Genomic DNA, 14,544 nt, shown 5'->3' with positions numbered 1-14,544 from the left:
TCTTGATACTTGATCCAAACTAACCAATTAAAAACTAAAATAACGAGAAATAAAATAAAATACACTAAATTGTCAACTAAAATAATATCTATTTGGAAATCCCTAAATCTTGCTTCCATTTGAATGCATCATGACACAACCTTGGGTATCTATCAAGTATTTTATAGAATTGGTACAAGATGCATTGGGTTATTGTGTGCTGAATGCAATATTTTCATGGTTCAAAAGAGGTCAAGATTATGTAAGTACTAGTTTGTTAGACTGCTTAGGTTATGTAATATGTTATGCAGAATATGTTTCAATTGTTCAAACTTCTGAATAATTTACAGCCCCCCTCCATCCAATGATAGAGAAAGAGAGGTTATGTTGGCAATTTTCCCCATGTCGAAGCACATCTTGGGTACATCTGAAATGCTTTTATGACAGGCCCACAGTTGTCTGTATTGTCAATCTTTCATGGCAAAGGACTGTATGAGAGAGAGAGGGGGGGGGGGGAGAGAGAGAGAAACTTGGAAGCAGAGAGGGAGAGAGAGAAATTTGGAAGCTGTTAGCTGTGAAATCAGTGCATGGTGGTAGGCACACAATTTCCTTGCTGATCTAGGTGCTTTGACATGCATCCAAATCTAACTCTTGCATCTATGTCCTTGCACTGCAATACCATTGGTTGAATGGAATGTCATCCGAAGATAGCTATATGTAATATTTCATGGTGCGGAAATTCCATGCAATTGTGATATTGCGTCAGAAACTGCATCCAATATTTATTAAATATGTTTTTATAATTTTAAATACAATAACATGCTTTGCAATATGAACTTTGAACTTCACCAAATTTTCTGAAATATTGTGAATGATACAGTTTGGTATCTTTTGCAAATATGATTCTTATGCTCAATGAGACAGTGCCAATGGTCTTCCACATGCTTAAGTAATATTGTACAGTGCAAAACCTGCCCTTTATACACCCCCTGTACAATATACATATACATTTTTCTGTGCAATTGTGAATGCGTTCACATATACATATACATATATATCCATGTACGATATGTATGTAAATACATGCTTGTGCATGTACATATTTACGTGCATATGGATATTGTTTGCAATTGATGTTCTGTTTCACTTGTAGGAAATGCGTAGTATTGATCATATTTCAATTTGTTTTGGTTACACAAACTTGTGTAATACATGCACATACTGTACATACAAAGTGCACCCTCACATATGAATTTGTACATAAATTAGGTACAAGTTTGTGCGTAAGTTTATACAATTTATGTGTTTATACATTATTTGCATGTGTCCATGTGTTTTCATCTAAAATCTCTTGGAGTTGCATCATGTACAGCTAACAAACTTTCAGCAAGGATTTGGCCCCTCCAAGGCCTTTTGGTTTCTTTTGGTCCAGTTCTTCTTACGTGCCACATATTACTTTTCCAAATGACATGTGGATATTTGAGGAATATGTTTTAAGGAGGTTATCCTTGTTCATGAAGAGGTGTTGCATTTGTAGAGAGCTCATTTTGTTATATTTTCTGAGAGGGCAGCACTCAAGCTATAAAGCATGGATCATGGATGTGTATATGAGATAGATATGACAATACATTATACACTGATCTAACAAATCTTTAAAAGGGTTATGATATGGAGAAGATACAACAAGTATATAATATGTGCATTTACACATTTGCAAAAAAAAAATAAAGTACAGTGGGTGATCAAAATATGTACACTTACAAATTTGCGTACTCCATACTTTATACAATAGCATTAACATCTTGAAGCCCCATCATTTAATTATCATTCAAATCAGTAGATCATAACCTGTACTTCGTCAGTATCTTCAACATAGCAAACTCCAAAGTAAAGCATTCATCATTAAAAGGTGAACAGGGCCTTCTCCTTATCCGTAGACCGTAGTGGTATTGAGGAAGTATCTCAGGCAATACAAGAAGTATCTTATCTTTTTAATTTGATTTATGAATCTTATTCATGCTGTCCAGACAAGGTGCACTTATTGTTATAGCATCTTAAACAAAAATACTGTCATGGTAAAGTTGTCTCGACATAAATGCCCAGATGTCCAAGTTTCAGTTGAACCCAAGTTCAAGCATGACGATGATGGTGCTCGAAGTAGTGAGGTTGTTTCATTGCTGAACAATAATTTCAGAAGTGATGATAATCTAGGAATCCTACGCTCAAGGTGGCAAATAGAGGGATACCTGAATATGCAAGCTGATTTCCTTGAAAAGTAAGTAACTTAATTTATCTCAGCTTGGTTGTTGAGGTTACATCCAAGGCCAGATGATGACATCCATTCTTTTTAGCAGGGATGCAAGCTCATTTCCCTTTAATTCATTAAATACTTATCTAAAGCAGCTTCAAAAGCTAGCTCCGGAGCTCCATCGTGTAAGTTGTAAAGCTTGCATATAGGAGGATTCCTTTTCATTTCAAATCTTGGGAACCGATGCTACCTCATAATGATAAAAATATGGAACAATTTGTTGCTCATTTCATTTGTACTTGTTTCTTTTAATTTGGGTTGTTCCTCAGGTCCAACACTTGCAATATGTGAATGCTGTATGCCATGATGATTATATTGCTGCCTTGGACAATCTTCACTGCTATTTGATTACAGGTGACTACTAATATTAATTTTGTATCGCTTTTTTTGATCTTGGCATGCAGCCTCGATCGAGCACTTATTGGTTGTATATCAGATTGTTCTAGTTACTGCTGTTGCTGAATATTTGAGGTAGTTCTAGCTGCAATAATGTATTGTTAATACTGTCGGCTGTTATTTGCACATGGCTGCATGTTTTTTTATACATGTCCCTCTTCAAAGTGGAATAAATATGATTACTATGCTTCAATAACTAGAAAACAATAATTGACTATGTTTAGTTTATCCTTTTTAAAATTGAAAGAACTTGATTTTTTACTTGATATCTAGGCTTACAGACTTCTCAATCAATCCGTGTTTTTGCTGATCAAATTAAATGAATATGCTAGTAATTTTCACAAGAAAGATTTATCAAATTAAATGAATATGCTGTTATAAGTTTTCTAACTCTATGCATATGATAGTTGCGAGATAAATGATAAGTTTGTATGTGTTAAATCTGAAAACTGCAATATAGTAGTTGCGGGCATGTCTTTTCTCTTCTTTCTTTCATTATAAGTTATCTTGAATCTGTAAATCACAATATTCCTTTGAAGGAGCAAAAGACGATAGTAAGGCAAAAATTTGCAACACTTGGGGAATCTCGCTACAAGGGAAGCTTAAAAGAGGGAAAATTGTATGCTTATATCCTAATGGAGATATGGGAGAGGAACCACAGTGTTTTACATAATTATATCAAATTATTTGCATAAAAGAATATAAGTAGCACTTAAGAAAGTTGTGGATTCATGGAGAATACTCAGACAAGGTGCTGAAAAATAGATATAGGTCATGCATATCCAAAAATAGTTGTGATTGATGTAGAGGATGCTTAAGTGATTAGGTTGATAACAACATGGTTTTAAGCAACGTTCAAAAAGTCGGAACTATGAGTTGTACTGGTCAGGTACCATGTTGTTACGGTATTATACTATACCGACCGACACATGATACACAAGTTGGTGCTGATCAGGTGTTGGTGATAGCGAATGAGTGAGATAGAGAAAGGAAGGAGGAGAGAGAGCAGGGCAAGAAGGACCTACCGAGAAGAGGAGGCGGATTGGGGGCCAAAGATTGTCGATTAGGGTCAGAGATTGTTGATTTGGGGTTGGAGGTTTTCGATCGATGACTTCTAGCCTCGATTAGAGGTTGGAGATCGTCAATCGAGTCTAGAAGTCGTCGATTAGGTCTACAACCATTGGCAAGTTCCCCCATGGCATTGTTGCTTGAAGATGAGGAGGGATTAGGAGGAGGTGAGGCGGAGAGATCGAGGGAGAGAGTGGAGAGGGTGATGGCTATGGTTTTGAAGTGGAGAGAAAAGAGAGAGATCGATCAAACACCAGGGTGGTTGGGGTTTTATATAAGGACCTAGGTCAGTCTAGGCGAATTGGATCAGAATCTTCGAAAATTGGGTGGAATCGATCGGTTTGGCTTGATTTGGACTCGTTCTAACTGATTATGCCTTGTTCCATTTTGGATGGATGAATCGTTCTAGTTCCTGACCAGTTTGGTTTGGTAATTCCCAAATGGCTCGGTTTTGAATCTTGGTTTTTAAGTGTCGATGTACTTGGTTGCCATATATGGTGCTAGACACTAGGTTAGAACTAGGTGTTAGGCATGCTACTTGATATTGAGCATGCTAGCTCATATCGATTCTACTGGTTTAGCAAGGGTCATTATATTGTAGTATTAAGTCAAAAGTTAATAGGAATTAAATGACAATCATGATGGTTTGGAGCTTGACTAATGAAAGTTATATCCATAGCAAATTTAGCAACATCGGAACCATGATGTGCAACAAAATGACTTCGATTATGATAATGTGGGCTGATATGTACAGGTAGATAAGAGATGACAATAGTTGATATTTGTAAATGGGAGTGCAAGGGATGTGATTATGCACATGTAGAACCATCATGATTTTAGACTCTCTAGATTCTAAGATTCATTTACATCATGGTGTATTTCAAGAGTCAATCATACCAAAGTCAAGGCGGTTGGAACTATGAAGTGCATTGGATTATGAAAGCATTTCCAATTGACTCTAGTCTCTAGTCTATATTTGCCAAAGAAGAAAAAGACTCTAGTTGAGCTGTCAAGGAAAGTTTATAATCCATCTGGAGTCTAGCAGTTTTGGTGAAGAGAGTAGCATATGAAGGATCTTTTTTTTTTTAAAGAAAGTTGAATATAGATACACGCACATGTACATATGTGCGTAAGGTCCATCGAATCGGTATCGAAAACTGTATCGGTCGGCCATCGGTGCGGTGGTATTGATTTAGTACCATACCAACATTCGGTACACCCTGTCGTACCGGTCAGTTGACCTATGCACCATTTTGTGTATTTTTTAATTTTTCTTCCTTTCTTAATTTTTTTAGGATTTGTACTTAAAAAATTTATTGGGATTATTGTCCAAGTTGTGGTTTTAATCTTGTTTTAATGTCTTCTTATCATGAAATGGAATTGGAGTAGAGCAAGCATTGCATTTATAAGTAAAAACACATACAATACAATAAATTGAATCTATTTTAATGTAGTTAAAGTATAAAATGCATACTGATGTCTAAGATTTGGTGGAATGCCGATGTGACTTGTAGATATTGAGATGATAATAGTAGTCGAGAGGAGCTTCACACCAACTCTCCAATCGGTCTATACCGCAATAGGCCTTCATGATCCTTTCGTAGTCTATTGGATAGCTAATTTGGGAAGAGTTAGTCATCCGACTTTGAGACTGAGCTGGCCATCCGAAGATGTTGATAGCAAGATTCAACCCAAAAGATGGCTGAGGCTATGAAGGATAGTAGCTACTCGAGTACGACATCTCAGACGATCCATTTGCATGTGTCATAGGCTACTGATGTGGAATAGGTTTCGATATGCGACTCAGAACCAGGTATGTCCGGGGACCCTACTTCATGTGCAATGCCATCTACTGTAGTAGCATCACCTTTTAAATGACTACGAGGAGCCCGTCTCTTATATGCAATGATGTCCTTACGGGGTCTACTAGGTCGTGCATCATGGTCTCTATCCTATATGGCATAAACTATGGTGTCTAGTGCCCTGCTACCTTCTTGGCCATCAGATGCATCACGGTATAAGCTGTCATCATTGGTAATCAGATGCTCGCTAGTCTCCAAAGAAGAGTGAAGGGATTCCTCTAGTTTCTCCAAAGAAGATTCAACTGCCTTTTCTTTGCCTTTCTTGCTGGCCTAAACAGTTGCTTTCATGCCTTGACTTTTTTTGGGAGGATCGGTTGGGCCCTCCACCCTGACTAGGTTGGGTACCATTGTGGCCTCTCCTCAGCATCTCTTGATCAATTTGCTGGGAGGAAGTCTTCGACATGGAGCCGTGCGGCGATCAGCTCCCTTCCCTGACTCTTGTGGTTGATCGGTTGGAAGTATGGAATTTGTCATTTTGCCCATTGCTTCACATCCACCCTAGCCTCCTTAGATATGAAACTGGTAGGTCGAGGATGCAATCTTGGCTCATCTAGCTCTGGCTCCTGCAGCCGGCCCTTAAGCCACACAATCATTGGATCCTCTTCATCATGCATGAAGTCCTTGTGAAGTGGATCATTGTATTTAAGCTTGACTTCTTGTTCAATGCACCTCAGACATAGGCGTAGATTGTAGTAGATATACACAAGATCATTCAACCGCTTTTGCATGAGACGGTTCCTTTACTTGTTGTGGATGAGAGCAAAAGTAGACTAGTTGGCTCACAGCCACTAGGGAGACCGTCTCTGAGATGATTTAGATTGCTAGCCTTCTTAGATTCTTGTAATATTGCCCATTATCAATGACCACCAACATGACATTGAGCTCTCTTACTTGATCAATCACCTCGTCCATCAATCTGAGGATGTACTGAGGGTCGTGCACTTGATTGGAAGCATCAATCGACTTGTAGAAGAAAATTTTCATGTCACAGTAGGTCAGAAAGTTGATGATGCCCAACCATTACATATCATAGTCAACTCATACGTGTCCCACTTACTCTGGTAATAGGATATCCAATTCTGCAACTCTTTTTGCTGTTCAAAAGATTACTATAGATATCCTTTGGCCCTTGCGGATTCACACACGGTTTGGCGCTGTAGATGGAGGCGATGGCAGATCGATAGTACGTGCAATCTGCCACATTAGTTGGGATATGGCGAAAGTGAAACCATGACATAATGTCTCTCCACATGTCCTTCTTGTCTTTAACTAGTATGGTTTATCTCTACTGCTTTGAATCTCTGCTTGGGAAGGCATGTGGATTTGGATCATGAATAGTGGCCCTTGGCAAAATCTCTTTGGACTTCCTTTCTTGCTATCAAAGGCCCCAAACATGTATGCTAATTGGCTGCCACCTTTGCCGACAGTCTCCTTAGCCGAGAAGGTCCTCCCGAACTCCGAATCTGTCTTGGTTGCTCAGGAACCAAAGCCTGACTTGTACCGAAAGGCCAAGACTGAAACCGAGCCCTATACTTGTTAATCTTATCCCATTGCCATTTGTCTTTCAGGCTCGCTTGGATCGTAGCTTGAATTTGCGCCATCTCATCATCGGGCACAGACTCGTTAGTGCCTTCTGGATTTCTGGAGTGATATGATGGTGGCTATGTAGCCTAGCATTCTAACCCTATCTCCTTTGCAACTTTGCTTCGTTGTCTTGAAATCGGTGAAGTGCTTCTTTATGAGTTGCCAAACCTCCTGCGAGTATTTCTAGCACTGGTATACGTTAGGGTAACCATCGGCTAGATGCTGCTTCAACTTAGTTAACCCTCTTTCTTGAACTCTATGCCACACCATCTGTACTTTGAGTGACATCGACCTAAGAACATTTACCCATGCTCCCAACTAATATTGCACTTTGGGATTTCTTCTTCTTCATGTGTGGATCCATTTCTGCAAGTTTATCAAGCACATTCCAAATTAGCCCATAAAATAATTAGACATTATCTACATGTAATACGTTTTTTTTATAATTTCTACACTTAATTAAATAATTTCTAATTAAATTTTACTAAATTAATATTAAATTAGAAAATATCTAGAAAATTTATTTTAATTCAGAATAATGCAGAATTTTAATAGGGATGCTACATATATTTTTATCTCAGAGAATGTTATTTAATTAAATTTTTAAAAACTAGTAAATTTTCACTATAATGTAAAAATTTAGTTTTCTACTTCTAAATTATCATTTTATAATACTATTTTTTTCATAATTATTTATTATTTATCATTTTAGTTTTTATTTAAAATAATTTTTAAATATAAAATATTCAGAAAATTAATGATTTTGGATCGGTGTAGCATCCTACTAAGGATGCTATATATATTTTTCTCAGCCCTTGTGCATGCACAAAATGCCACTTATTTTTCAAATTTATTCAAATTTGGGTCTATGTCATGGCGTGCATGATCATGCCCAAATTTAAATAAATTGACACGAAATTTTGATAGAGAGGAGTATGCATACATTTAATCATGCTACTAATTTTACATTATTTTTTGATAATTATTTTATTTTTACTTTTAATCTGAAAAATATTTTTTAATTTAAAAAATATTATCATTGTAGTCGTATTATCTAGATCATCCATAGATTTACAACATATCATGACATCATGCCAAAATCAAAAATATTTGGGCATGACGTCCTTCTATTTTGTCTTTTTATTGCTGATTTTCGGCTTCTAAACATAAAAACATGAATGAGGAGGGGGGAGAGGCATATTAGCTGATTTGAGCTTGGATTTGGCTTGAAATCAGTGAAATCCATTGTTTGTTTTTTTTTCGGATTTTCAAGATTTTAAAAAAAGGGAGTGGGGCTGAAGAGGCATGGGGGATCTTCTCGGTGCTTCCTGCTTCCCTCTCTATTATTGAAGGGAGGGGAGGGGGGGGGGAGCATGGAGCTTGATCTGACCTCGAACTGGTGCGAACTTGGTGGCCTGCACCTGTAGCACTCCAAACTGCTTGGTTCGGAGCGATTCGCATCACTTTTCAAATCGATGGGTGGAATCATTCCGATTCGTCCTTGGTACGATTTTGTATGCCCTCGCACAGGGCGGTTTTGGGGCAGTATAGCGAACCTTATTACAGGGTATGTATGTGGTGGCTATTTGTGTGTCTGTTTGTTGTGTTATATAATCCTCCCAAGAGGAGGAGGTGTGTACTCCTCTTGACTTTAAAATTAATAATAGTGCATCCAAATCAAATATCCACATCGTTGATCATATATTCTATATGACTAAAACTACCTAGAATTAAAAAGTCGTGTATTTGATGCTCTCTAACCTATGTGTCATGTGGACAAATGGTTTGTTTTCCATTATGCTAGTGTGTGAAAATATATGATAAAGCATTAAAATTGAGAATCCACCTCATTGATCATGATCTACGCATGTTAATATATATATATATATATATATATAGATTGAACTTATGACAAAATTTAGTCTCATATCATTTTAACCTTTCATTTTTGTTCCAAATGATGCATAGGTTAGGGACCACCAAAAAAAATATATTTTAAATTTCTAGGTACTTTTTATGGTATAGATCATGATCAACATTATTTTGGAGTTGTGAGAAGGAGATGCTCTCTGCTCTCTAGAGGAGCAAAGTCCATCTCCCTCTCTGTATCTATCTACTCTCTCTTTATACACACATGCATTGATAATTCAACTTAATTTAAAAACTTTCAATTTTCTTTTCTTGTTCAAAATTTAAAATGTTCACCAGCTTTTATGTAATAGAAGTCCAAAACTAAACCTTAATTTGCATCTTTTTTCCATTTATGGAAGGATTCTGATTGTTACTTCGAATTTCTATAGTGCAGGGATGGAAGGACTTTTCAGCCGTTCATCTTCTCCACCTTCTGATATTCAGATGGGAAGATATGAGACTGCTTTATTGTGCCTAGGCACCATGCACTGTCATTTTGGGCACTCCAAGAAAGCTATTGAGGTAATAAGCTGGGAGAGTCTCTCGTGCATATCTGCATGCTTGTGCCTATATGGAGTACGTTGTAATATAAATCCGGATACGTATATATTGCTTAACCGTTCAACTTTTCTATTTTCAGGCCCTTACTGAGGCAGTGCGGGTCTCTCAACAGGTGACACGACGAATGTTTGTTAACTTGGTTTCGGATCAATATATTTGACTTCTTATTCTTTTGAGTCCATGCAAAGTAAAAATTATCAGTTGGTTATTGAGAACTCAGCCAGCATGACACTGATTCTAAGTGGAAATATTCTCTTCATCCAGAAAGTTATAGCACCTATCCAACTCATTTAGCCATTGCATCACTTTTTTTGGTCATGATTACATTTGTTCAATTCATCTATAATCAAGTTATTTCTATTGCCGGTCAAACATAATATCGGTATTTAGAAGCCAGTTGATCTAATGCTACAGCCATGAATTCTGCTTGATATGAGTATTGACAATCAACTTTATGGACATATTTGGTTTGAATGAAAGTACATTAGGTATCTATAGCAAAGCTGACCATTTATATCTCCATAAATTTAATCTCGGATGATAATAGAAACACAATTTTGAGCTCAATTTACCCAATTTTATGGTGCTACTCATTCACGTTTGAATTATGTTAGTGCTTAGGATAGAAAACTATAACACTTTGGCACTGCAAATCGAGGATTACTTTGAGAAAGTGAAGATGCTGAGGGTATGATATACATATACTAGCTATCATGTAATTTGAACCAGCATTCCTCCACATTTAAAATTGATATTATAAATCACTATGATTTTTCTAAAGATCCTTACAGGTTGATTGGAAGAGGAAGTATTGGAATATCAATAGACAAGCAAAAATCTCACTCATGGGTCTAAATATTATGTGTTGAGTGGGTCTTGCCTGTTCAGGATCCAAATTTGTTTGTTTTGGGCAAATTGGTGCTTTTGTTGGGATCATATGGTTATAGGCATAAATGGTTGGCTTTTGCCCAATACATATGTAACAGAATTGATGTCATAATAGTCTTAATGATGATGTGATATATAAAAAATGTAGACTAATCTACTATGTGGAGTGTTGATATAGTAGCAATTAGTGATGTCCTACCATGTGCATGGAGGTCCCTTTTTGAAAGTATTATCTAGGTTTAAGATCAAGGACTTCGCTTGCTGTCCCTTTTTCAGAAACATGGCAGAAGAGGGGATCTTCAGCTGTAATGGTTAAAATAGTAATTCAAAATAAGCTTGTTCTGGAGTTTTGGTGATTGGGAAGGATAGTGGAGCAATATTCTAATGGTTTTCAGTACAGATGAGAGAATTTGTAATCGACATATAAGTGAATTTTAGCAAACAGTAGATGCAGAATTTTTTAACTGAAAATAGATGATATGGGATGGTTAAAGAAGAAAACCAAAGAAAGAAACAATATTAGATCAGAAGAGGAAGAGACAATATAATAGATAAGAATTTGGAAGAAATAGAGAATGGAAAGAGGGATAGAAGGGGCCTAGCCAGGCCAATGGAACCTTTGATTCATTTGAATGTTTACATAAAATGCTTTCTAATGGATAGCCCATAGAGTCCTTTTAATTTCCATGACTTGTTTTACAAGCAAAGTAGGGCTATGACCAAGTAACCTATCTCCAAAAACTTTCCTAGAATGCAAAAATCGGAACCAAGGTTTCAAAGACTGTTGGAACAGGATGGTACAAAGTACAAACGGTGTTATATTGTTCCGGCAGGCTTCTGGTACCAGTACACACTATGAGAATGGGATGCAGTCCTGTATCATGTGTCAGTACCTAGTACTGCTGTATTCCAGCAAAAAATTGATCCAAGGTCCGGTTTCAGTATTTGAAATCTTAGTTGAAACTCTATAAACCCGTATATAGAAAGACACCTAAAAGTAGTCAAAAATCAAATCCTAATGATTTTATAATTTGTGCAACTAAACTTATGTCTAAAGCAGGACCCTTGCACACAAGTCCTACTCAAAATAGGATTGTGCATCCTACTTCAAAATGGGACATTAATTTATAATGTGGTGTTTGGGTAGGGGTGTCAATGAGCTGAACTTGAGCGAGCTAGACCACAAGTTGGTTGGCCATGCTCAAGCTTGGCTGGTATCCTTGAGCTAGCTTGAGCTTGGCATAATCCTATCTATTGGCTTGATGAAGTGCAAAAATCTTGCAAGTGAGGTACTGGCGAGGTATTGAGCTAGGAGAGATGGGGTGGTCAAAGAGGAGGCTGATGGAGGAAGCAGGTTGGAGGACTAATGAGTTTGACATGAGAGGGGAAGTTGGAGTGATAGGAGATACTTGGGAGTTGAGACAGAGGAGGTGTTTGACAACATTGGAGACGGAGAAAGCCTAGGACAACTTGAATTGCCAGGGCATCCAATTTGTTGTTGGAAGCTTGTGGCTTGAGCTTATTAGGCATTACAGGCCTAGAGAGTGAAAGAGAGAGAGGAGGTTGGTTTGGGGTAGGAAAAAAGATGGAGGACAGTGGGATAACATTGAGCGTTAGGGCTGACTGTAACTCTTTCTGACTCCAACTATCCGAGCCATTAGATGTAATGAGATTTACTGGTTGACAAATGCTCAATAAATCCTCTCAGAAAAAGAAAAAAAATGTCTCATAAAGAAAGAAAACATAGGGGATAATTTGTCTGTTTAATAAATACAATATCAAGGTTCGCTCTATGGGTATTGACTACTGAACTAGTACCTTGTGTAGTTGGTATAGTACGATATGCACACTATACTGATACAACATTTTCTCTCGTCTGACCATAGTATTTCTTGAAACTGGGTGGTACGTGTAACATGAAATAGGGGCAGTACAGTGTGGTTCAGCTTGATTTGGATCGGTTTGGACCAGTTCTGCTAGTATAGCCGAATCAAATCTTGGTAATGTACTGATATCTTACTGTTACAATGTGGTATGCCCGGTATAGAGCGGCATAGGTCGGTATGGTAGACCTTATTAATAATATGTTCTGTAAAATACCAATAAATTCATAAGTATGTTCTTTAATTTAATAATTATTAATAATACATTTATAATTGAATTTATACTGAGCTTATTCATGCTGATCATGAGCAATCTATGCATTTCTTATGTTTGGCTCATTTATGTTCCAAGCTCGAAACATTATCTGAAGATCAGCTCATTGGCCATGTGAGTAAGCTATATCGAGCTGATTTTCAAACTTAATATGAGTTGCTCTGACCAGACAGCCCTTGACTGGGATTAACATTCTTATGTTTTGAGAAATTTTCGCTTTTCTTTTTATAGAATGTTTTTAATCATTTAGAGAGGAAGTCCATATATTACATGCTTGTACATCAAGTCACAACTGGTTCCATTATGTGGCTATCATTTTTGTTTTAAATCAAGTTTTTCTGATTACAAGCTGTTTGCAGAACAATGATGATCCATGCCTTGGTTACACGTTAGCAGCCATTTGCAACCTGTTGTCTGACATAGGCATTTCAAGCACCACTGGAATTATTGGTTCTCCATATTCACTTGGAACTAGTACTGGTCTAGGTACTCCATTATCCACCAGGCAGCAGTTACTTGTTCTTCTGAAAAGGTCCCTTAAAAGAGCTGAAAATTTGAAGCTCATAAGTTTGTTGGCTTTCGATCGTCTTGCATTGGCAAAATTTGATCTTAAGGTAATTTTCTATAACTTTTTATTGTAAATTTTGCTGACTTTTTAGTTTTTAGCAATTATGGCATTGCATTTTACAATCTGTTTCTTTTTTGCACAAAATATTATTTTTAACATGCAAAATATAGATGCTAGAGAATTAAATAATTATTAAAGTTTGGCAAAAATTGCGTGTAGATACATCTGTGTAACATGTATACTGAGAGAGAAGCTATCTTATCAGTCAAATTATCTTGCTGATATTTCCTGGTGATGTTTTTTGATGAAATTTACAACTTTACATTTTATGCGTTGAGGCTTACTCCTCTACCTTCACCTCATTGAGAGTCGAGATGTCTTGTCTTACGCCCAGTCTTCTGTGGCACTAAGTTTGACTCAAGGATAAAGAGATCAATTAGCCTGGATAAACAATTCTAGTTTCTCATGCTTGATGTAGGAATATGATGTCTTGTAACTATAAATTTTATTTAGTTTTACTGTTTTCGAGTTGGTTATTAATCATCTTGATCTCTTCTAGGAACACATGCACGTATTTATGCATGTGATGTGGCACAATGGGGCTGCATTCTAGAAATTTTTTCACATGTACTGTCCCACTGGCTGTTTTGTGCCCCTTCTCCTCGACCCCTGTGCCCACCGACCTACACAATGTAATTAAGAGTTGCTGAATCGATCCAATAATAATAACATATCTTTCTGGAAGCCAACTCTCCCTATATTGTTAAAACATGACCATTAAAGGATGAGGTGAGGTCTTGATCTGACTTGCTCCCTTCTTTTTGTGGAAGTTAAATTTTAAGATGGTAATTAACTAGATACGTGAGAACTTATAAAGATATGCGCAATGGTATATGTCTTCAGATTTGCTTCTCCACTTTACTGACTGCTGCATCAGGAATTCAGCATAGGCATCACAGTTTTTGGAAATACTTCTTAAATAGTTTGTTATTGATAAAAATTAAAGTCTGAATGGGCTTTCTGTAGGCAGAATATAACATGATTTTGGGTAAGTATGCTTCTAAATTCTAATAGATATATTTTTCTTGCATTTATGATGCACTGGATATTGATCCTTTTCCCCTTAAAATTGCCTCAATTGTTCAGCATGTAAAAAGACCGTTGCTATCTTTTGGTCCCAAAGCTTCTACAATGCTTAGAACATGCCCTACTAACGTTTGCAAGGTAAATAGATTAATATCTAGTGCTTGCTTATATCCCAA

At 36.9% G+C, this 14,544-nt stretch overlaps 1 protein-coding gene across 1 annotated transcript in view; it reads left to right on the top strand.

Annotated features, from left to right (window-relative positions):
* Positions 1-14,544, top strand: part of LOC103702229 (anaphase-promoting complex subunit 5) — a 42,476-nt gene that overhangs the window by 6,865 nt on the left and 21,067 nt on the right. The window contains 7 exon segments of the mRNA XM_039114478.1: positions 2,083-2,254; positions 2,334-2,412; positions 2,557-2,633; positions 9,489-9,630; positions 9,749-9,781; positions 13,074-13,328; positions 14,429-14,506. Coding sequence (XP_038970406.1) covers positions 2,083-2,254; positions 2,334-2,412; positions 2,557-2,633; positions 9,489-9,630; positions 9,749-9,781; positions 13,074-13,328; positions 14,429-14,506 — 836 coding nt within the window.

This window comes from Phoenix dactylifera, chromosome 16, assembly GCF_009389715.1.
Source record: "Phoenix dactylifera cultivar Barhee BC4 chromosome 16, palm_55x_up_171113_PBpolish2nd_filt_p, whole genome shotgun sequence".
NCBI lineage: Eukaryota > Viridiplantae > Streptophyta > Magnoliopsida > Arecales > Arecaceae > Phoenix > Phoenix dactylifera.
The sequence above is the reverse complement of the archived record's forward strand: the minus strand, read 5'-3'. Positions and strand labels throughout refer to the sequence as shown.